The sequence below is a fragment of the Bubalus bubalis genome, chromosome 3, assembly GCF_019923935.1.
Source record: "Bubalus bubalis isolate 160015118507 breed Murrah chromosome 3, NDDB_SH_1, whole genome shotgun sequence".
Classification (NCBI taxonomy): Eukaryota; Metazoa; Chordata; class Mammalia; order Artiodactyla; family Bovidae; genus Bubalus; species Bubalus bubalis.
Genome location: NC_059159.1, coordinates 9,310,913 through 9,331,725, shown reverse-complemented (window position 1 = coordinate 9,331,725; position 20,813 = coordinate 9,310,913). Strand labels below are relative to the sequence as shown.

Below are 20,813 nucleotides of genomic sequence, written 5' to 3'. Positions count from 1 at the left end.
GTACGCGCGTTTCTGGTCCCTCCCACGAGGGGGCGGGCTGAGGCCAAATCTCCCTCCAGTCCCGCGGCCGCGCGGTGATTGGTTCCGGGACGGCGGCCCCGGCTTCCGATTGGCCTGCTCGCCGGGGATAACATGCCCTGCGCGGGAACCGGCGGGAGCCTGCAAGGCGGCGGCAGCGGCTCAGAGTGCTCGGTTTGCCAGCTTCCTGAAGGTGCCATGAGCTGCATCAACCTGCCCAACGTGCTGCCAGGCTCCCCCAGCAAGACCCGGGGGCAGATCCAGGTGCGGGAGCCGGGGAGGGGTCGGGGTCAGGGTCGGAGTCGTGACTGGTAGGGGGGAGGTCCCTGGGTATTCATGCGCCCCGGGGCCCGAAGTGACCTCTCCTTTTCTCCTAGGTGATTCTCGGACCCATGTTCTCAGGAAAAAGGTAATGGCCTTGCGGGACGGGGGTGGCCCAGGACCTCCTCCCCTGCTTCCCTGCTCCTCCTCCAGCCCCCCCGGGACGCCATCCACCCCTGACGCCGCCACCCCGCCTCGAACCTGCGGCCTCTCTCAGAACACTGGCCCCCCCAGAACATCTCCCGCTGTCCGACCCCCGCTTTCCCGCCCAGAACGTGTCTCCTGCGTGGAATACCTCGCGGAGGAGGCGCTCCTCCCATTTCCGTCAGACCCTCCTCCGCTTGGGGCCATGCAACCACCCATCCTTCCGGGAGCTGGTTGTCGTTTAGCCCCTTTAAAGCAACCACCTGAAGGGCGTGTGCACGGTGGCCGGGCCCTGAGCGCCCTGCGGTGTTTGTCGCTTTCTTCCAGTGTGACTGTTTCCTTAGACGGCCCAGGAAGGTAGTCACTCTGCACACTGCAGAGTCAAGCCACTGGCGCCTTTGCTTCCTTGAAGTGATAGACCGAATCCCAGACCGAGGTGGCGCCAGCGAGCTCCCAGTGACTCCCCTGACCCCTTCCTATATGGCCCTGGGGGAGAGCCCTCCAGCTCAAAGCCCTTGCCCACGATGGTGAGGCTCAGGGTGGGCTCATGGACACAGACTCGGTGCTCTCCTTGTTGCACCAAAAAGTTCTGTTAGTTCAGGTTAGGTGAACAACTGTGGGGTGAGATGATTTTGGAATGGAATCTGGACCCCTCTCCCCTGCATGTGGTCTTTTCCTCTGCCCACCCCACCTGTGCTCCTGACAGAATCACTCCTCCAGCCCTTCCCTGGACCACCTGAGGGCTCCTCCTTGACACCCTCCCCGTAGAGAATGACTTCCTGCCCAGACATGCTCCTCCCTCCTTGGGTCTAGACTGAAACTCTGTGCTGGGGCCCTCTCTTTCCTCACAGGTCTTTCCCACACCCTGCCCTGCAACCTTCCCCTCCATGGGTGGGACTCAGGCTGTAGACCCCCAGAAGGCAGTGGGGAACCCAGCTTGAGCTGATGGGGTCTTCCTCGCCCACATTAACGCTTAGGCCTTACCTTGCAGTACTGAGCTAATGAGACGGGTCCGTCGCTTCCAGATTGCCCAGTACAAGTGCCTGGTGATCAAATATGCCAAAGACACGCGTTACAGCAACCTCTTCTCCACACATGACCGGTCAGTCCCTGCCTCTTCCATCCTGTCCCCACACCTTTTGTGAGAAGCCCGGTGTAAATTCACAGAACACACTGTCAGTGTTCTTTAGAGTGGATGGTTAATAATGCTGATGCCTGACAAGGAACCGTTTAAATCTGCAAACTTTCCTAGTTGCTTGGCATGGTACCCTACAACTTAGCCTTTCTTGGGACTCTAGCCCAGTGGTTCTTAACCCAGTGGAGGTGATTTTGCCTTCTAGAGTCTATTTGTAATGTCTGGAGATCTTTTTAGTTTTTAACCACAGGAGGAGATAAGGGCACGATGGCAACTAGTCGGTAGAGGAATGCCACTGAACATTCTATGATGCACAGACCGCCTCATGACAAAGAATGATCCAGCCCCAAATGTCAGTAGTATCTGACCAAGGATACTACTCCTGACCTCCTGCTCTTGACCTCCATGGAGGGTGCAGGCTGGTTTTGTTGGCTGCAGAGTGAATTTTATTTAAATTTTTAGTTGGCTTGTCCTCGACTTCCCGTCATCTCGTGGCCTTCAAGCATCCCCCTTTTACGTCTATCTGCCTGCGCCCTGTGGACATTTCAGTCCACTGCCTGAGGTTGGAGGTGAAATTTAGTACCGTTCCTGCCATTCCGTGCAGCAGACTGGGGCCTGATACTTTGGAGCCTGAGACACTGTTGTTGTCTTCCAGACTTGTCCACCTGAGCCCCCAGCAGCAAGGCCATGCTGTGAGTGGTTTCAGGGCGGGAGCTTTTTTTTTCCTTTTTAAAGTAAGAGGTGGATTTATTTAGAGAGAAACATACACCACAGACAGAGTGTGGCCCATCTCAGAAGGAGAGAGTGGCCTCAACATACAGCATGGTTAGTTTTTATAGGCTGGGTGATTTCATAGTCTAACGAGTGGGGTTCTGAAGGCGGGCAGGTGCTGAGGCTTAGAGGGCCCTGGACTCCGAGTTAAGTTAAATGTTGAGTGACATTTCCCTGACCTGCTGTCTGTTGCAGGCAGGTCATTTACATCTCCAAATTTGCCTTCCCATCCCTAAAACATAGGCCTCCGCCGCATGGGACTCGGGGAGCATCAGGGGAGGACAGTGAGGCAGTAGAGGCAACACTGCAGCGAACAGAAGGGCAGCTTCTAGAGTCTGTTCAATGGCGTGAAATCCGAGCCCTGCCCCAGGGTCACAAACCCTTTCTGACATGGGCTCTAGAGGCCTGGACAAGCCCCAGCAGAGGCCGAGCACTTGGCAGGGTGACAGAGCTCTAGAGACGCTGCTCTTGCTAGAGATGGAACCAGCTTACTGCCTTGCCTGCTCTCTGGTTTTCTTTATTTGGGGAAGGGTGGGGGGTTTAAAATGCAGGAAGCAGTTTCACACTCTTCCCAGAGCTTGAAGCAGGATGCCCATAAAGTAACTGTAAGATAATCACTACGGCATAGTTTTAAAAAGGAAGTAAAAGTTGCTCAGTCGTGTCCAACTCTTTGCCACCCCTCTGTCCGTGGGAGTTTTCCCGGCAAGGATACTGGAGTGGGTTGCCAGGGATTGAACCCAGGTCTCCTGCCTTGCAGGCAGATTCTTTATGGTCTGAGCCACTCTAGCTGTAAACTGCAGAACCTTCAGGAAGCTCCTAGCCCCTTGCAAGGCTAGTTCAGAGGAGCAGGCAGAAATGGAGACAGGAGAAAATAACATTGTAGAAAAACAGAAACTTTTTAAAAAGAAGACAAAGAACTAGCTTTCCTTTTCCAGAAGGCCTGGCTGTGGGGGCAGGGCAGGATTCACTGAGTCATTTAATGCACTGGAACATTCCCACATGCTGCCTTTCGCTTTCATACTCTGCTGGGTGGGAATCTGCCTTTAGGACATACGAGGCAGCAGCATGAATGTGGATTTGAATGCCGACTCTGCCTGTTAATAGCTCTATGGTCTATAAGAAATCCTGTGATCAGCCAGAGGAGTCCACAGGAGGGAATTCTAGGTCACTGCCCTGCTGGTTGGTGTTCCCAGCTTATCTCTGCCAGCGCACAGGGCTGCAAGTCTTAGATTCTGGTGCTAATGGTCTGCCCAGGGCCATGGTAAGACTTTCATGGGCCCCTTCCTCTATCAGAAGAAAAAAATTATACTCTATGAGTACATTGCTAGAAAGACAAAAATAATTCAGACAGAGTCACATTCTGATTTTTTTAAAAATAATTTTATTGATTTATTTTTATTTTTTTGGGCTGGATCTCCCGTGCTGTTCAGGTTTTTCTCTAGGTGAGGCGAGCGAGGGCTACTCGAGTTGTGGTGAGCAGGCTTTTCATTGGGGTGGCTTCTCTTGGGCACACGGGCTTCAGTTGCTGTAGCTCTTAGGCTCTAGAGCACAGGCTTAGTAGCTGTGGCACCTGGGCTTCGTTGCTGTGTAGCGAGCGGGATCTTCCAGGATCAGAGCTTGAACCTGTGCCTTCTCCACTAGCAGGCAGATTCTTTACCACTGAGCCACCAGGGAAGCCCCTTATTCTGATTTTTAAGAGAATTTAAAACATTTCATTCATCCCCAAAGCGTCATGGGCCCTGGACACTGTATCTCATGAATTAACCCTTTCTGTGCCCTGGCCCCTCCCCTCCCCTTACACACACAGCAGAGAAGAGCTTGGCATCCAGGTTGACCTTTACATTGGGCATTGCTAATTTCCAGTCCAAAGCATAGAGTGAAATAGCTCATGTTGAATAGCTGGTTTTCTGAAGAAAGACCTTTACTGTCCTTTCCAGATGCCTTCCCACGGGCACTAACTTCTCAAAGCTCTGGGCAGATGGCTTGACCTGCTTTGTAAGGAGGGGGTGGTCATGAGGGCGCTCCCCTGCCTTGCCCACACTCTGGCTTTCTGTCCCCAGGAACACCATGGAGGCCCTGCCAGCCTGTCTGCTCCGGGACGTGATCCAGGATGCGCAGAGGGTGGCTGTCATAGGCATCGACGAAGGGCAGTTTGTAAGTTGACTTGTCCTGACATTGCTCTTCCTGTGAACCCCTTAAGTCCCCCTTTTTCCTCTGCTGGTTTGGAGGTTGTTGGTTCTATTTCTGATCTTTAAGTAGGTAAATATTGTTAAGTTACTTTGCTTTAACTAGTATCTGAAAACCCTTTGAATTTCCCTTACTGCTTTCTGTGTTTCTGAGTTGTTGTTTTTTTTTAATATTTATTTATTTGGCTGCTTGGGTCTCATTCAGTCTTCATTGCAGCATGGGGGATCTAGCTTCCTGACCAGGGATCAAACCTGGGCCCCCTTCATTGGGAGCACAGACTCTTAGCCACTGGACCACCAGGAAAGTCCCTCTGTGTTACCGTTACATGGAATTTATTGTACCTTTAAAAAAAAAAAAATTTACAATGAACAAAAAAGTTTGATTTCTCAATACCAGAAGGAAGGGTTTGGTTTGGTTTGGCTCACTGATGCTTCTTGCTTGTTTTTTTTTTGTTTGTTTGTTTTTATTCATTTGGCGGCGCCATGTCTTAGTTGGCGGCATGTGGGGTCTGGTTTCCTGACCAGGGACTGAACCCGGGCCCCCTGCGTTGGGAGCATAGAGTGTTAGCCGCTGGACCACTGGGGAAGTCCCTCTTGCTTGTTCTTTATGGGTTTATTTTTCCTCCTGCTGAAATACACCCTTTAGTAGTTCTTACAGCCAGGCTGTGTTGGTGGGAAGCTCTCCGTCTTGATGTGAAGATGGCTTTGTTTTGTTTTCTAGTTAGCGGGGTGGCACGTGGCCAGTGTTTCCCCTCGTTGCTTTGGAAAAGCAGCAGACGCGTGCCTTAGAGCTCAGGAGAAGGCCTCTCTGATCCCTTTCCTGGGCAGGGAGCCCGTCTATTCTCTCTCAGAATAGTGTGGTCCAGGGGGGTCTTGTTTTTATTTATCCTGTTTTATACTGGGCGTGGCTTATTTAACAGTCTGCTCCTGGGGTGTTTGTTTGTTTCTGCTGTATTGGAGTGCAGTCGACTGACAGTGAATTAGTTTCAAGTGTACAGCAGAGTGAATCAGTTATACGTATGCATACATCCACTCTTTTTTATTGATTCTTTTTCCATATGGGCATTACAGAATATGGAGTGGAGTTCCCTGTGCTATGCAGTAGGTTCTTATTAGTTATCTGTTTTATATATAGTAGTGTGTATATGTCAACCCCAATCTCCTAATTTATCCTCGCCCACCTCATGCCCCCTGGTAACCATAAATTTGTTTTCTACATCTGTGACTCTATTTTTGTTTTGTAAATAAGTTCATTTGTACCTTTTTTTTAGACTTCACATATAAGTGATATTATATGATATCTTTCTCTGACTCACTCCAGGGCCCTTCATGTCGCTGCAAGAGGCATTATTTTGTTCTTTTTTAATGGCTGAGTAGTGTTCCATTGTATATATGTACTGCATCTTCTTTATCCATTCATCTATTGATGGACATTTAGATACTCTTGTTTAAGAATCAAGAACCAATTCTGTTCCTTCTGTTGTCTTTCTGGAAACCTCTTTTTAAAGTCGTCTCCAGCTCACTCTGCATCCGGGTCATTAGGAGCGTGTTCTCTGGCTGAGCTTGTGGGTTGTCTCTTGTGATCTTAGTTTCTCTCCAGCGTTTTTGCCGTGTTTTATTTCTTCAAGTGTGTCTTGAATGGATGAAACTAAAACTCCCGAGGGACTTTACTTCAACCCCCCACCTCCACCCATTACGTTAGGGTAATGTGAGCTCCTGTGACAAATAAACCCTAATTTTCAGTAGCTTACCACGAAAGAAAGGTGTTCCAAGTCATCAGTGGTGGGATGGCCTGCCAACGAGGCCCCTGTCTTCACATGTGACTTCCAAGATCAGTCCAGGTGGCTGCATGCTGACAGTAGAGAGGAGACAACCCAGAGGCCCCTAGAACCCAGTGGGTCCCTGGGTGGTTTCCATATGCCAGGGTCCGCATGTGTGCCTTGCCTCTGCTGCCTTCTCACCACTGGAGTTTTGGCATATGGTTCCCTTATCTGTGGACTTCCCTGGTGGCTCAGAGGTTAAAGCGTCTGCCTGCAATGCGGGAGACCTGGGTTCAATCCCTGGGTCAGGAAGATCCCCTGGAGAAGGAAATGGCAACCCACTCCAGTATTGTTGCCTGGAGAACCCCATGGACAGAGGAGCCTGGTGGGCTACAGCCCACGGGGTCGCAAAGAGTCGGACACGACTGAGCGACTTCACTTCACTCCCTTATCTGTACTTTTGGTCCAGTGCTATGCCCTGGAGGAAGAGGAAATAGAAAATTAAGGAAATACTTTTCTTTGTTAGGTGAGTGGTTGGCAATCTGCCTGCCCTGCCTTCCAGGTCCCAGGGCAGGGTGGAGCCAGTGGCTCGGGCTGTAATGTCCTCCAGGGATGTCTCAGGCTCTGTTATGGTGATCACAGCTCCATGCTTCCCTCCCACCTGAGACTGGGGATCCTCTATCCCCACACTGGGTGTATCTTTCGGTGTGTGCCCTCTGGAGATGGACTGCCAGCTGCCCGGACCTGCTCCGGGAGCCAGGCTGCATCCGTCTATTCACCCACCTTGTTGTGACCACTCCATCTCTGACCTCAGAGATGGTCAGCTTGCTTCTGAACACAGCTGTGCTGTAGCTGGCCTCTTCATGCACACACACACGTACACTTATGTTTTCTTTTGTGGCTTCATGGTGGAGGGACTTGGGGTAAGAGGGGCTTCAGGGGAGAACAGGGCTGCAGCTCTTCCCTTTCTCTCCTAGACTCTGAGCTCCAGAAGGCTCTGGGGAGCCTGGGTCAGTTTTGGGAGGTGGCTCTCAGAACAAGGAATGTGAGCTTTGGGGAAGCTCTCCCATCCTTCAGGCCCAGTGTGTGCCTGCTAACCACTCTGCTCCCTGGCTGTAGGTAAAGCGTCTTCTCAGGGCTGAGCTGGACACCCTGGCAGGGACCTTCCTTTTCTGACACCTCCTTGGTTGAGAGCCAAGTGCCCTGGTTCGGGAGCTGGTGGGCCACTGGACCCCCAGTTCTGTTCCGTTTCTATGGCTGCTTCCTCTCTGGCCAGCAAGTCACAGTTGAGTTTCCATCACAAGTATTTATTAAATGCCCTATAGAAACATCACCAGTCTTCTGTTCGATCCTCACCCCTGTGGGTCTTGCTTAGCAAGAAGTCTGGAGGCTGCCTCTCAACGTGGGGCCGGACAAAAGGACTGCCCCTCCCTTCCTTCATCCTTCCTGTGCAGACGGGGTGTCGGGGAGGGGTGTGTCTGAAGTCCCCAAGCTATCAGCTGAGGGTACAGTGATAGCTGGGCAGCTGGCTCCTGGGCACACCAGCCTCGCGGTGTCACCCTGAGTGCCCGTCTTATCTCTGTTTTACCACAAGTACGAAGGGGGCTCATCTGGGAAAAGTCAGGAAGGACTATATCTAAGAAGAAAGTCTATAATTGACTACTAATGTCTTCTGTCCAGAGACCACCAGGAATAGCCCCAGAACTGAACAACTGGGGATTGTAGTTGCAGGGAGACACTGGCATGAGAACTGGGGGGTGTGGGTGAGGGCTTGGTTATTAGGAGATGGGGGCGGTGTCAGGTCATTCCTGGGAGGGTTTTGGAGGCCGGTTTGGCTCTTGATTTGGTGTCCTGGGAAGAGCGATGATTCTGACCAGCATCTTAAATGTCACCTGTAGGGAGGGTGGACCAGGAGGCCGAAGCAGCAGGGGTCACTCCTTTAGCCAGGAGGGGGTACATTTGGTACCCCATAGCCTAGGTGATGCTTACTTACGTTCTGTCCATGCTCAGACATGCTTAGGGAGGAGTCTGGTTTGTTTGTTTTGACCATGCCACACAGCGTGTGGGATCTTAGTTCCTGGACTAGGGATTGAACCTGGGTCTATGGGAGTGAGAGCTCTGAATCCTAACCACTGGACCCCCAGGGTATTCCCTAGAAGGGGTCTGGTTTTGCCCTGTGTGACCGGGCCAGAAGCTCATGAAATTAATTCTATGAAATTAGTTGTATGAAATTAATTCTGTTCAGCACAGCAACCCCGAGGCCCACTGTGAGCGCAGGCAGCTCCTGCCGCTGGCCTGCCCTTCTCTTTCGCTGCCCAGAAAAACAAAAATCACAGAACATTTGGTCTGCATCCTTCTAGTCTCCGTACATATATATATCTTTATAGGGTTTATATCACGTGTTGTGACCATCTTTCCACATCAACAGACACCTATCCTTGTGAATGTACCGTGTCTTGCATGACCCGGCCCCTTGGATGCGGCACTTAAAGGCTGTGATGGACGTGTGGGTGGACATTGGGCTATCATCTGGTGTATTGGGGTTCATCTGGTGTATTGGAATCACTGGCCAAGGGGTTGGGCTTATTCATGCAGTGTTTTCTGAGCTTGAGCCGTATGGTGGCAATGTTCTAGGTGTTGGGGGTACAGCCAGGGTCTTGCCCTTGCACTTCCATTCTAGCTGGGGGAAAGAGATGTGTAAAAGTTTTGGCAACTAGGGGAGAGAAAAGCCATGTGAGTAGGTGGAGCCCCGGTGGGGATCATGCTTTATGAGGATGGTCAGAAAGGGGCTGGAAGGAAAGTGGGGTGAAGTTCCCAGGCAGGAGTGTGCTCCAGATCAGGGGCTTTGGCCTGGTCAGCAGGAAGGACTTCAGCGTTCACCCTGGGAGAGCCTGGAAGCCGCCCAGGACGGTCCTCTGCTGGAGGGGCATGGATGGCTTGCAGGAGGAGGGCGGGGACTGCCAGGTCTCTGCAGACGTCCCCTGTGGAGGGCAGGGGGCGGTGGCTGCGCACACATATTCTGTTCTGACTGCCTTTCTCTTTTCTTACTGGGTGGCTGACGTTGTCCCTGTTTTCTCCTTTTGTAAAGAGCCTCCTCTTGGTTTGTCTTTCCTCTGGGTCATGTGATATAACCAGTGCCACTTTGTTACATGCTATAAATATTTCTTCCTGGTTTATTTGCCTCTGGATTTGGTCTGGGCATCTCATTTAGTCTTTACCATTCGTGGTGGAGCAGCTGAATCCTTCACTGAAACATCCTTCGCCCTGTCCCCTCCTGTGGTCTCTACAACCTTCAACGCCAGCCGGGCTGCTAGGAAGCGAGGTCTCCGCCTGGGCAGGGCCGGGGTGCTTCCGTCGAGCATCACGAGGCTGCGACCACTGGGCAACATGACGACAAGGGCGAATCTCCTTCCTGGCTGCCTGACCTCCGCTTCCACTGCTTTCGGTCCTCCCCGCCCCCATCATACCTTGTTCAGGAAGCGGCTCTCGGCAGGTCAGCTCTGGTGCTGGGCCAGCAGATGAACTACACGGGCAGGCTTGTCACTGTCAAGAAACCCTACCTGTTGCTTTTCTTGCTGGATCCCCTGTGGTGATCATTTTTGTCTCCCAAGAAAATTCTGCGTTGGCTAGGTCCTCTGAAGCCCTGCTTTAAATGTAACTTGTATTGGGGTCTCTGGCTGCTGACCACTGCAGACCAGGTGGTTTAAACCACAGACATTCATTTCCTGTAGCTCTGGAGGCTGGGAGCCCAAGATCAAGGTGTGGGCAGGGCAGGTTCTCCCAAGGCCGCGAGGGAGAGTCTGTCCCAGGCCAGTCCCCTCGGCGTGCAGGTGGCCATCTGCTCCCTGCCTCTTCACGTTCGTCTGCTCCTCTGTCTGTCCCTGGGTCCACGTTTCCCCTTTTTGCGAGGACACCGCTCCTACTGGAGTGAGGCACACCCTACACATCTACTTTAACTGGATGACCTCTGCAAAGACCCTCTGTCCAAATAAGGTCACATTCTGAGGTATTGGGGGTCAGGGTTTCAGCATAAGGATTGGGGGGGTGGGAGGGTTCACAAGTCAGCCCGTAACATAACCTAAAAAAATGAGTGGCGATAGAAACAAACGTCAGTAACGTGGTTGGTTACCAGTGGGCCTTCGGGGATGCTGCAGACAACCTGGACAGCTCTGACTGTACCTTGGATCATTCAGGAACCCCTTCGGGGGGCCCTGGGTTCAGTGTTTGGGCAGAGAGTGGGGTGGCATGTGAACAGGGTACAAAGTTCAGGTGGAAGAACTGAGCTCTCTGACCATGGGCATCACTGTAGCAGGCAGGGTGGAGGACCCCTCGCGGTCCCCAGACCCTGGTGTGGAGGGACCATGACTGGACAGGGAGGGTAAGATGAAGAAGGTGCTCCTCCCAGGGTGGTTCTGCTCTCCACCTTCCCCGTGGGTTTCTGGCAGTGTCTAGAAACAGTTTTGTTTGTGACAACAGGGATCGGGGTGGGGGGCACTGGCTGACAGGTCCTTGCAGGCTGGGGGCTGCATTTCTGTGACCTGTGGCATGTCCTTTAGAGAAAAGGAGGGGCCTCACCTGGAGCCAGGCTGGAGCCTAGGGATGGGAGGTGCCATTTCCATAGTGCAGGCTCGGCAAACCCTGCAGAGGGCAGTCAGATCTGGCTTTGGTGAATCCCGCTGGAACTGGTTTGGGTTCTCTAAGCCCTGTCCTGGTCCTCGTCTGGGTGAGCCCTCAGGTCTTGTAACTACGCACCTCCACGAGTAGCTTGGAGAGAGACACTCTGCCCAAACACTGGAACTCCCCACTTCACCCATCCCACAGACCAGATAGATGATTGACCAGTGAAAGGTCACCAAAGGATTTGTTTAAGTAGTGGCCCCTTGGGCCACTTGAAATGAAATTTTATTTACCAAGTAAGGACTTTCTGCAGGTGGTGTGTTGAGCCATCCTGCTCTGTAAGTGGCCAGTGGAACTCCTGCCCCTTCTCCAGGCATCACATGGCACATTATGTTTAAAAGAAGAAAAAAATAAAGCAAACACACAGAGCCTGCCTCTCAGCCAAATAGCATATGTAATAAATTATTTGTGTGTCCTTAATCCTTAAAATCACCAGGGGCCTTCCTTGCCTTTTCCTGGGCTCAGGAACATGAAGTCATTGCCAGGGTCACAGCCAATGGAGAACCTGGTTCAAGCCTGAGGCAGCGTCAGATCTGAGCTTTGGTCCACTGCAGTGGCAGACGGCCTCTCCACCTGGGTTGCATCACCCTGGTGGCAGGTCCAGGCGCCTAGCCTGGAGTGCAGCCTGGCTCTGCTGTGGAAAGTTGGTGCCATGGGGGAGCGAGTTGGGAAGCTGTGGGTGGGAGGGCTAGGGTGGCCCTGTTCTCAGCTCCACCTGGATGCGGGTAGTGGAGCTTCTGGGCCTGGCAGCATGTCCGCAGCTCCCAGAAGCTGCTGCCCAGGGCGGAAGCTCACTCCTCCTCTTCTCACCCTTTCCTCCAGTTCCCTGACATTGTGGAGTTCTGCGAGAACATGGCCAACTCGGGGAAGACCGTCATTGTGGCTGCGCTGGATGGGACCTTTCAGAGGAAGGTGAAGTGTCTGTCCAGGTCTTAGGGTGGGTCCGGGGACTGAGGGGCCTGGGTAGCACGCAGAAATGGACAGCCCAGAGCGCCCTGGATGCCCACACCATGCCCAAGCCCAGGCACTCGGGCCAGCCAGTCCCAGCTCCCTGGGGTGCCCCTGACTCCACCTGCCTAGGGCAGGTGCTCTGGGGGAAGGCGAGGTCCAGGCTTAGTCTCCTGGCTTCAGGGCTGTGAGTCAGGGTCTCCAGGAAAAGCCCACCCGGCGAAATGCGTGTGCACTCGTCTTTCTGTGGATTGTACAGGCTTTTGGGACCATCCTGAACCTGGTGCCCCTGGCAGAGAGCGTGGTCAAGCTGACGGCAGTGTGCATGGAGTGCTTCCGAGAGGCCGCCTACACCAAGAGGCTGGGCGTGGAGAAGGAGGTAGCCACTCCCTGCCTTCTCCCAGGGGTGGGGCGCCTACACCTAGAGGCTGGGTGTGGAGAAGGAAGTAGCCGCCCTCTGCCTTCTCCCAAGGGCGAGGGATGGGGCGCTGCGCCCCCAGCCCCGCTCAATCCAGGCGCTTCCTGTCGCACGGTCAGGTCGAGGTCATCGGAGGAGCAGACAAGTACCACTCCGTGTGCCGCCTATGCTACTTCAAGAAGGCCTCGGGTCAGCCCGCCGTGCTGGACAGCGAAGAGAATAAGGAGAACTGCCCGATGACGCTGGGAAAGCCGGCGGAGGCCCCAGGAGTCCGGAAGCTGTTTGCCACTCATCAGATCCGGCAGTGCAGCCAGGCCAACTGAGGTCCTGGCCCCTCCCCAGGGCGGGCGCTCACCCGCCACTTGCTCCTCCCGACTCGCCCGCTGTCGCCCCCTGGCGGATGCCCACGCGCTGCCCGGCCTTCTTGGAGGAGGAAGTGGTGGGGGAGGGGGGAGGGGTGGGGGGAGGTGGAGGTTTCACCACCAGCAGTCCCTGCTGCTGTGCCCTTTCCCAGGCCAAGGAGGCGGCTGGTGGTCTGCACTGCACACTTCCCTCCTCGCCTGCCCACCAGCTTTTCTCAGTTCCCATCCCGGCTGCGGGGCGATCACAGTCTCCCGAGGCCGGAGCTGGCCGCCCTACAGGGCGGAGTCTGGCCGCTGCAGCCATCCCTCTTGGGGTGAGGCCAAGCCACCAGCTGCTGTGACATCGGCGTCGCGGCTTCTTCCCAGTTTGTGGCATTTGCTGTTGAGTTTCTGTTCTCACTGGGAAGTCCATACCCCAGCACCTCTGGCTCAGCGTGGGCCTCCTCCCACGCAAAGACTTGGTCCCTCTGCCTGGGACAGGTTCCCAGCTGCCCCTGGGGATGGCTGGACTTGTTCTTATTTCCTTTTGGGCTGAAAGCCCTTCCTGATCTGGCGATCCTTTTCTCCGGAATTACAACTTCTTCCACGTGGGTGACACTCACCCTGCTCTGGGGCTCAGCTCCCATGGGCTTGTCTTCTAAGGAGGTGGGGGTTGTGTGCGTGTGTGTGTGTGTGGGCGTGGAACTGATAACTAATATTAAAATTTATTGGTTGGTAAAAGCATATTTCTCTTTTAACTGTCTGGGATTCCCCGGGTCTCACTATAGACAACCTCTGACATGATTCAGGTATGGGGATTTCCTTTCAAATCTTTTTCTAGTACTCCTGACCCCTTAACCACAAATCTTTTTAACTGAGAAATGAGCATCAAGTGTTCTAAGAGGCATGTTTGCCTGTTCTTCTGTCTGGGAGGGTTTCAGGTCAAGATGAGTGGATGAAGGAGCCTGGGGCTTGGTTGGAAAGATGAAGCCTTGGTCTGTGCTGCCAGCTGGGGCTGTGAGGTCAGGTTTTATTTTGTGAAACAGACTTGACAATTCAGGAGCCAGGAAGACCAGCTCTGCTGTGCCTTGGGAAACGGGCAGTGGGCAGCTTATGGGAGGGTGGGGTGGGCCTGGACTGTGGGTGTGCCTCATGCAGAGGGGGTCCCAGTTCCCCACCCTTACCCCAGCTTCTCCCTCCCGCTGGCTTGTGGCTGGTCCCAGTTACAGAGGTGCAGTACCACGGTCAGACCATAATCCCCAAACCCTGTTAGTTTTTACTCGGGATTTTGAAACTATTGGGGCCCACTTTTGACAGCTCCCTCTGTTGGAAAGGGGAAGTCCAAAGTTGCTTCGGGGGCCCTGGCCTCCTGCCTGAGCGGAGCTCATTCCCAGGCATGGGCTGGGCAGTTAGGTTGGCTCCCCAAGGGTCTGAGATGGGCTGCAGGGGTTCTGAGCCCTGTCTATAGGAAGCAGAGGACCCTTGCCCCTCCAGGGGCACGCCAGGACCCTGGCAAGGCGGCCCAGAAAAGCCGTGTTGTTTACAAGCTGAGCACAGTTGCTATTTTAAGATGCTGATGGAGGGCAGTGTGAGGCGTGAGACCCCAGGCAGGGTGGGGGTGGGGGGAGCTGCTGGGCACAGTGGAAGGGCAGGCTGCCACAACTTAGGCTCCATAAGGCCTCAGGCGGGGTGGGGGTGGGGGGAGCTGCTGGGCACAGTGGAGGGGCAGGCTGCCACAACTTAGGTTCTGTAAGGCCTCAGCTGCAGCTTGTACCTTGCACCTGTGGAATTTCTCTTCCTCCCAGCCCTAGGGAGAGGCCCCACCAATGACAATGGAGATTATGAATGAGAAAACCATTTATTCCATTTCAGAATTAGTCTAACAGAATCCAAGGGTGCTGTGTGTCCTTCCCCCAAGGCTTTGTAATATACATTCAGAGCAGCTTGGGGGCTGTGGGTGCATCCCACACCTCCTGACAGACCTGGGATATTTACATAAAGCTGGGTGTTGTCAGGCAAAGCCCCTCCCTGCAGCCACAGGGCGGGATCAGAGACAGGGTCCCCCAGGGGTGGGCACCAGCCCTGCCCCTCGGCTGCCAGGAAGGTGACCCAGAGGCACTGGCACAGAGTGTGACCACAGGTCCAAGCGAGCAGACACTTCAGCAGTGAGCATGGCTGGCCGCCCGAAGAGCAGGCAGGGGGCTGAGGCGGAACAAACCTGAGTGAGGAGGGAAGGAGCCCCGGCCCAGTGCCTGCAGCAGGAGCAAGGAGAAGGCCCCGCAGCCTTGTCTTTGGCAGAGAACCCCAAATGGCTGCAGCCACCAGCGCCTGGACGTGGGCCCGGCTCCTGGGCTGGGGAGAAGCTAAGGCACTTGTCAAAACAGCATATTGGGCGCCTGGAGCTATTCCCGGTGGGGATGCCGGTCATTAAAAGCAACAAAAACCCTTTCCTAAAAAATGCCCTCGAGGAGTGGTGGGTGAAGCCCTTGGGGCACAGGCACTTCAGGGCTCTCTCTCCAGGCCCTGTGTCAGTTCGGACAGCCGCCAGGTACATCGAGAGGGGCCAGCGGCCCTAGGAGCCAAGCCTTGGGGGAGGAGCCGGGGAAGAGGGGAGGCCCCCAGGCACCCTCCTCCCTCCCCATACCATCTGGCTGCAGCTCAGTACACAGGGGGTGGCTGGTAGCCCTCGGTGCTCTCGGCGTTCTGGGTGAAGGGCGGCTGCTGGTAGGTGTCCGCAGGCACACCTGGGTAGGAGGCGTAGGCCGTGCTCGGGTCCGGAGTGGGGTCCACGTAGTTCTGGATGAATTCGTCCACTCCAGCCTTGTAGCGCTGGTAGGCCAGGAAGGCCAGCAAGCACTGCAAGGAGCCCCGAGGTTTGGGTTCCTCAGCCCTGCACCACCCTTCACCAGAGACACCAGGACCCTGGCCCGCCCTGGGTCCACTTACCCAGGAGAAGATGGAGAAGAAGCTGAAGGTGATGGCCGCCCGGGCTGAGTCGGCTTCTATATGCACATCGTTCTTCTTGGTGGCCGCCCACTGATTGGTGAGGAAGCAGAAGCCAACGAACCACAGGAAGGTCCAGAGAGCTGGGGCGAAGGACGGGAGGGGAGGGTTAGCTCCACAGAGCAGCAGGAGGACAGGGGCCCCCTGGGAGCGAGAAGCCTCCAGGGCTGTAGAGGTGCTGATTCAGAAGCTGGGGTGGGGACAGGATGCCATCTCTAGGGCTCTGCTCCAAGCCCCACTCAGCTCCAGGGGGTTTCAGCAGATGCTGAGAAATCCTTGTGTGCCAGCCTGACCGTGGGCAAGGTCAGGAGACCCAGGGCTGCTCCCACCCCTCCCCAGCCTGCAGTCACAGCCCCCTAGAGCTTCTGGGAACACTGATGCTCCTGTTCACCCCAAGGTCAAGTGGAGCTGCAGCCAGCTGGCCGGTACCTGAGAAAAGCAGGTCACCGATGACCAGGTACTTGCGGTCAGTGGCATTGCTGATCTGGGGGAAGTAGATGTCGACCACGAAGAAGAAGGCCGAGGCCAGGAAGGCCAGCACCCCGATGGCACTGCCGTAGCGGCAGGCGTCCTCGTTGCGGTTGAACACGCAGTACTGCTGCTGGGAATCATGGGCGTTGCTGTAGCCCTCGCCGAAGATGCATGAGAACACGATCAAGGCAAAGACCTGAGCGGGAGGCAGGGGAAGGGCTGAGTGACTGCCACCCTTGTGGGCCACACCCCCAGGCGGCACACGGAGTGGGACCCTGATGGGAGGGGACACTGGCCTCCCCGCTCCTGCTGTTCCCCTGCTAGAGCTTGGTGACCCAGCCCTTCCTGAACTTGGGGAGCGAGTCCCCTCCTCACTCCCTTCTCCAGACATCCGTTATAAGGGGCATGGATTCCTGGGGATTCCTGGACTGAGGACAGTGGGGAGTGCAGGGGGATCTCCTGGGAGGTGACTGCCCACCCTGCTGTCTGCCTGGGGGATGGCTCTGCCGGACCACTCCCACTTGTAGTGAGTTTTTAGCAGGATGGCTCACAAAGTCAGAGTAACCCAAGCTTGGAGTCTCACCCCCTGATCACCACCTGCCTAAGTCACCTCTCAGCACCCAGCCTCTGCCTGAACACTCAGTGATGGAGAACTCCTCCCACTTCAGGAAAACCATGCCTCTGAACTGAAACCGTGTCCCCAGACTGCCAACTCCCACAGCCCCCTCCGACTCTTCCCTGCTCCAGGCTGGGCTCCCCAGTTTGGCCAGTCTTCCTCCTACAAAGAATTCTGGGCTCTTTGGCATCCTGGCCCCTGGCCTCCCAGGGAATCCCTGTTGGCTTCTGCCCATAGCTGGTCCTACCCACACAGGGCACCTCAGGTGGGTCTGCCCAGCAGGCCCGTGGACACAGCTCTGTACTCAGACCCTGGAGGCACTGGGGTGGGAGGTCAAGAGGGTGCAGCACCCACAACTCTGGGAGGGGCTCCAGGCCCTTGGGAACAGCCTCACATCACCTGTCTCCACCCCAAACTGAAAGGCTACCGCCCAACCCCGCCTTATGTGAGTCTGGACACCTGGCTCCCTCTGGGACTAGACCAGGTCTCTCCCCCGCCTGCCCTGCCTGTCTGCACAAGGCCCTCTCAATAGGCTCCGGAGCTGGCAGTCACAAGCCCCACCCCCAGCTGGAGATGAAGCCGGAACTCTGGATGCTGGGAGCAGTGTGCCAGCCTGACTCCTGGCACTGCCATCCCTAAACATGGGCATCTGCTCCTGGGGTCGGACCTCACAGGTCAGGCAGAGCGCGGATGAGGGTGTCACCAGGGCAACTCACAGGGCTCCAGCCCCAGGCATGTGCGGTGTGGCTACTGTAGGCCCAGCCCTCTGCCTGCGGGCTCCCTAACACCTTGTCCAGCTTTGAGCTCTGGTTGTCCAAGAGCAGGGGACCTCCCACCAACCCCCTGCCCCAATAACCTGGTGCTGGAGCGGCTCACCCAGCTCAGGGGGAGGGGCAGAGACTAGGGTCACTTGACCTTGGGTGGGGAAGCAGACTCATGGGCTGCTTTTGAGTGGAAGACAGGCTCTGTTTCAGGGCGGCCAGGCCTTCCCCTGCAACCCCCTCACCCCACGTGGCTTCGGAAAGCCCCCCTCCGGATGAATTCCCCCAGGCTGGGAGTCGCGGCACGCTGGCCACCTGTCCTGGAGCCGCCTCAAACTCCTCCCACCGCCAGCAGGGCGATGGGCCTGCTCCCGGCGGCGCCTCCCGGGCCACCCGGTGCCCGGGCCGGGAGGTGGGGGTGGTAGGGCCCGGGGTGGGAGGCGGCGGGGATCGGAGTGGGGGGGCCGGCGGGGCCCCGGGGTGCGGGTGGTGGTGAGCGGCTGCAGGGTCCCGGGCCCCTCTCGCCCGCCCCGCGCGCGCCGTTCCCACCCCCGCGCCTCGGCCGCTGCCACCTGTCGCGCTCTCAGGCGCGCGGAGGCCCCCTTGCCCTCGCCGCCCCCGGCCTGGCGACGAAGTAGGGTCCCCGCGGCCCCGCACCCCGGCTCACCAAGCACACGGCGCGCACCACCACCTGCGGCTGCGTCAGGAAGCGTCGCAGGTCGAAGGAGCCGCCCGCCCTGGGAGCGCCGTACGCCCCGCTCTCCATGTCGTCGCCGCCGCCGCCGCCGCCGCCGCCGCGGACCGCCGAGGAGCCAGGCGGCCTCCCCGCCCCCGACTCGACTCCTCCCCTGGGGGCGTGGCCAGAGCCGCCCCAGGGACCGAGGGCAAAGTGCCGCCCAAGGCGAGCGGCGGTGCCGAGGCGGCGACAGGGCCCCGACCGCCTGGCCTGGCCTGCGCTGCCAGCGACCGAAATCAGTCCAGCGGCCGCGGGCTCATTGTCCAGCCCATGTCTCGGCCGGGGTGTCGTCCCTCTGCGATGCTGGCCCGCAGAGCTGCTGGAAAGGGTTCAGAGAGTCCCTGGGAAGAGAGGGTCGCAAGGAGGGTTCGCCCCTCTGCTCCAGCCACTCTTTGCCCTTGCATCCCCGCCTCCTCCTCCAGGAAGTTCCGCTAGACGCCCGTCTGGGTCCCACCTGTCCACGGCCCAGGCTCTTATGCACCCGCTTTCTTCTCCCCTGTTCTACCCCAGCCTTGGGGCCACAGCCTGGACCCCTCCCCGCCTGGCCTGTCACTCTTTCCTCCTCTCTGGAGCTAAGCCTGCGAGGGGGTCGAGACCACAGTTCAGTTCAGTTGCTTAGTCGTGTCCGACTCTTTGCGACCCCATGAACCGCAGCGCACCAGGCCTCCCTATCCATCACCAACTCCAGGAGTTTACTCAAACTCATGTCCATTGAGTCAGTGATGCCATCCAACCATCTCATTCTCTGTTGTCCCCTTCTCTTGCCTTCAATCTTTCCCAGCATCAGGGTCTTTTCAAATGAGTCAGTTCTTCGCATCACGTGACCAAAGTACTGGAGTTTCAGTTTCAACATCAGTCCTTCCAATGAATATTCAGGACTGATTTCCTTTAGGATGGACTGGTTGGATCTCCTTGCAGTCCAAAGGACTCTCAAGAGTCCTCTCCAACACCACGGCCCCTCCCAATCTTCCCGGACCCAGCCTACCCTGGAGGCCTTGTAGGGAGGGCTTTGTGTGGGCCAACTACCAGGCTCCAAGCTGGTGTGCGGACAGAAAGGAAGTTCCCAGGGTGACAGGCAGGGGGCAGAGTTTAATCCAGTTCTTTCCGGAAATGGCTCAGAGCTTCCAAACTGGAATGACTGTCTGGTGAGTGGGTGGGGAGGGGGGGTTGAGTTTGGGGTTTTGGGGCTAGTTCTCCAAGGGCCTCAGGCTGACTTGGCAGGGAGGAGTTCCAGCCATCCTGGTTGCAGGTAAAGCTTAATGAGGGGGCACTGGCCAGGTGGGGCCCGGAGTCTTCCAGGTGAGCTGGACAGACAGAGGTGGGAGGTGGGGCCAGACGCCACCAGGAGATGGGGCGCCACTCCAGGGAGGAGGAGGGGGGGGAGGCAGTGGCCCTGAGTGGGTAGGTGCCTCTGGGCCTTCACATTCCACTCCACCCTCTTCCCAGACCTGGATGGAGGGTGACAAGCAGCTGAGGCAGGGGCTCACGGAGCCCGCTCCTCCTGAACCTCCCTTCCCCTGCCACCGCCCCATCCCATCCTAAAACCCTCAAACTAGCACGGTGTATGTTTGATGAGGATCCCCAGGGCTGCAAGATCTAGGCTGGTGGGCTTTTCCATTATTCTTTTCTTCATTTCATTTCTTCAAATGGAGGGTCCTTCCACAGGGAGCAAGGCCCAGGGCTCTCTCTCCTGGGGGCTGTACCCAGCCCGCATCTTCTGGGCCCAACCTTGACGACAAAGGGGCTGAGCCTCCAGGTGAGGCTAGCACACCTCCCAGCCATCCCCTTCCCAAGGCCTCCAGAGATTTTATTGGTGCCAAGTGCATTAGTGCCCTGGGCAGGAGGAGGGGCAGGAGGCTTAGTCACTATACTAAATAAAGGGGGGCACTGAATCACCTGGAAAGTAAGCACTGGCCCCTGGTCTCTACACCCCACATTATAAAAGGGGAAACAGGCTCAGGGAGCCAACATGGCCCCCCCATGAGCCTGGCGTCTGGAAAGCAGAGATTTGGGAAGAGGAGACTTGGAGGTAAGACAAGGAGAGTTTCGAGGACAGACTTCTGGAGAAAGCCCACTGAAGAGGCTGACCGAGTCTTACCAAATGGGTCAACCAGGTCCACACTGGGGGTCCTAGTCTGGGCTGAGACCCCCGATCTCAGCCAGGGGGCTTCTTTTTCTGATTGGGTTTGCACAGACACTAACAAAACCAATGCTGTGACTGGAACAGCACCAGCTTTATTCAATGGCCAAAGACTGAAGAAGTGGGAACCTAGTTTGTAAATCAATTCAAGCCAATTCAGAGGGAGACACTAAATATATAGGAGGGTTGGAGTAAAAGGGAGGGCTTGGAAAGAGCAAGAGGAATATATGATCCAAGAACAGGGGCGTGGTTTGGACCTGAAACCGGTGAAGCTCTCCTTTTCAGTCCTTGTAGGGGCTTTTCCAGTTATCGTCATGACGACTGTCAACCATCCTAGCGCTGGTGGGTGTGTCTTCTAGGTAATGTA

General features: G+C 56.1%; 2 protein-coding genes across 4 annotated transcripts; one reads left to right on the top strand and one right to left on the bottom strand.

The window, feature by feature from the left end:
• The first annotated feature begins 101 nt into the window (after positions 1-101).
• Positions 102-13,463, top strand: TK1 (thymidine kinase 1). Its single transcript, XM_006064100.3, has 7 exons — positions 102-282; positions 396-427; positions 1,475-1,585; positions 4,450-4,543; positions 11,835-11,924; positions 12,220-12,339; positions 12,498-13,463. The coding sequence occupies exons 1-7, from the start codon at positions 133-135 to the stop codon at positions 12,699-12,701; spliced, it is 801 nt and encodes a 266-aa protein (XP_006064162.1). The 5' UTR covers positions 102-132; the 3' UTR covers positions 12,702-13,463.
• Positions 13,464-14,558: 1,095 nt separating this feature from the next.
• SYNGR2 (synaptogyrin 2) lies at positions 14,559-18,581 on the bottom strand. Of its 3 annotated transcripts, none has more exons than XM_025279603.2 (4): positions 18,238-18,406; positions 16,152-16,389; positions 15,666-15,805; positions 14,559-15,463 (listed from the first exon to the last, which is right to left on the bottom strand). In XM_025279603.2, exons 1-4 carry the CDS (start codon positions 18,334-18,336, stop codon positions 15,248-15,250), a joined length of 693 nt encoding a protein of 230 aa, XP_025135388.1. In that variant the 5' UTR covers positions 18,337-18,406; the 3' UTR covers positions 14,559-15,247. The 3 variants fall into 3 exon arrangements, with proteins under 3 accessions (XP_025135388.1, XP_025135389.1, XP_025135390.1); XM_025279604.2 differs by having other exon boundaries at positions 14,559-15,575; positions 18,238-18,399; XM_025279605.3 differs by lacking the exon at positions 15,666-15,805 and having other exon boundaries at positions 14,559-15,575; positions 18,238-18,581.
• Positions 18,582-20,813: the final 2,232 nt, after the last annotated feature.

Excerpts from the sequence above, each read along its gene's own strand:
- SYNGR2 (XM_025279603.2), bottom strand. The coding sequence starts at position 18,336 with ATGGAGAGCGGGGCGTACGGCGCTCCCAGGGCGGGCGGCTCCTTCGAC. Across the intron at positions 16,390-18,237 it reads TGGTGCGCGCCGTGTGCTTG|GTCTTTGCCTTGATCGTGTT; the intron begins GTGAGCCGGGGT and ends CCTCCCGCTCAG. Across the intron at positions 15,806-16,151 it reads CGGTGACCTGCTTTTCTCAG|CTCTCTGGACCTTCCTGTGG; the intron begins GTACCGGCCAGC and ends CCTTCGCCCCAG.
- TK1 (XM_006064100.3), top strand. The coding sequence starts at position 133 with ATGCCCTGCGCGGGAACCGGCGGGAGCCTGCAAGGCGGCGGCAGCGGC. Across the intron at positions 4,544-11,834 it reads GCATCGACGAAGGGCAGTTT|TTCCCTGACATTGTGGAGTT; the intron begins GTAAGTTGACTT and ends CCTTTCCTCCAG. Across the intron at positions 11,925-12,219 it reads ATGGGACCTTTCAGAGGAAG|GCTTTTGGGACCATCCTGAA; the intron begins GTGAAGTGTCTG and ends TGGATTGTACAG.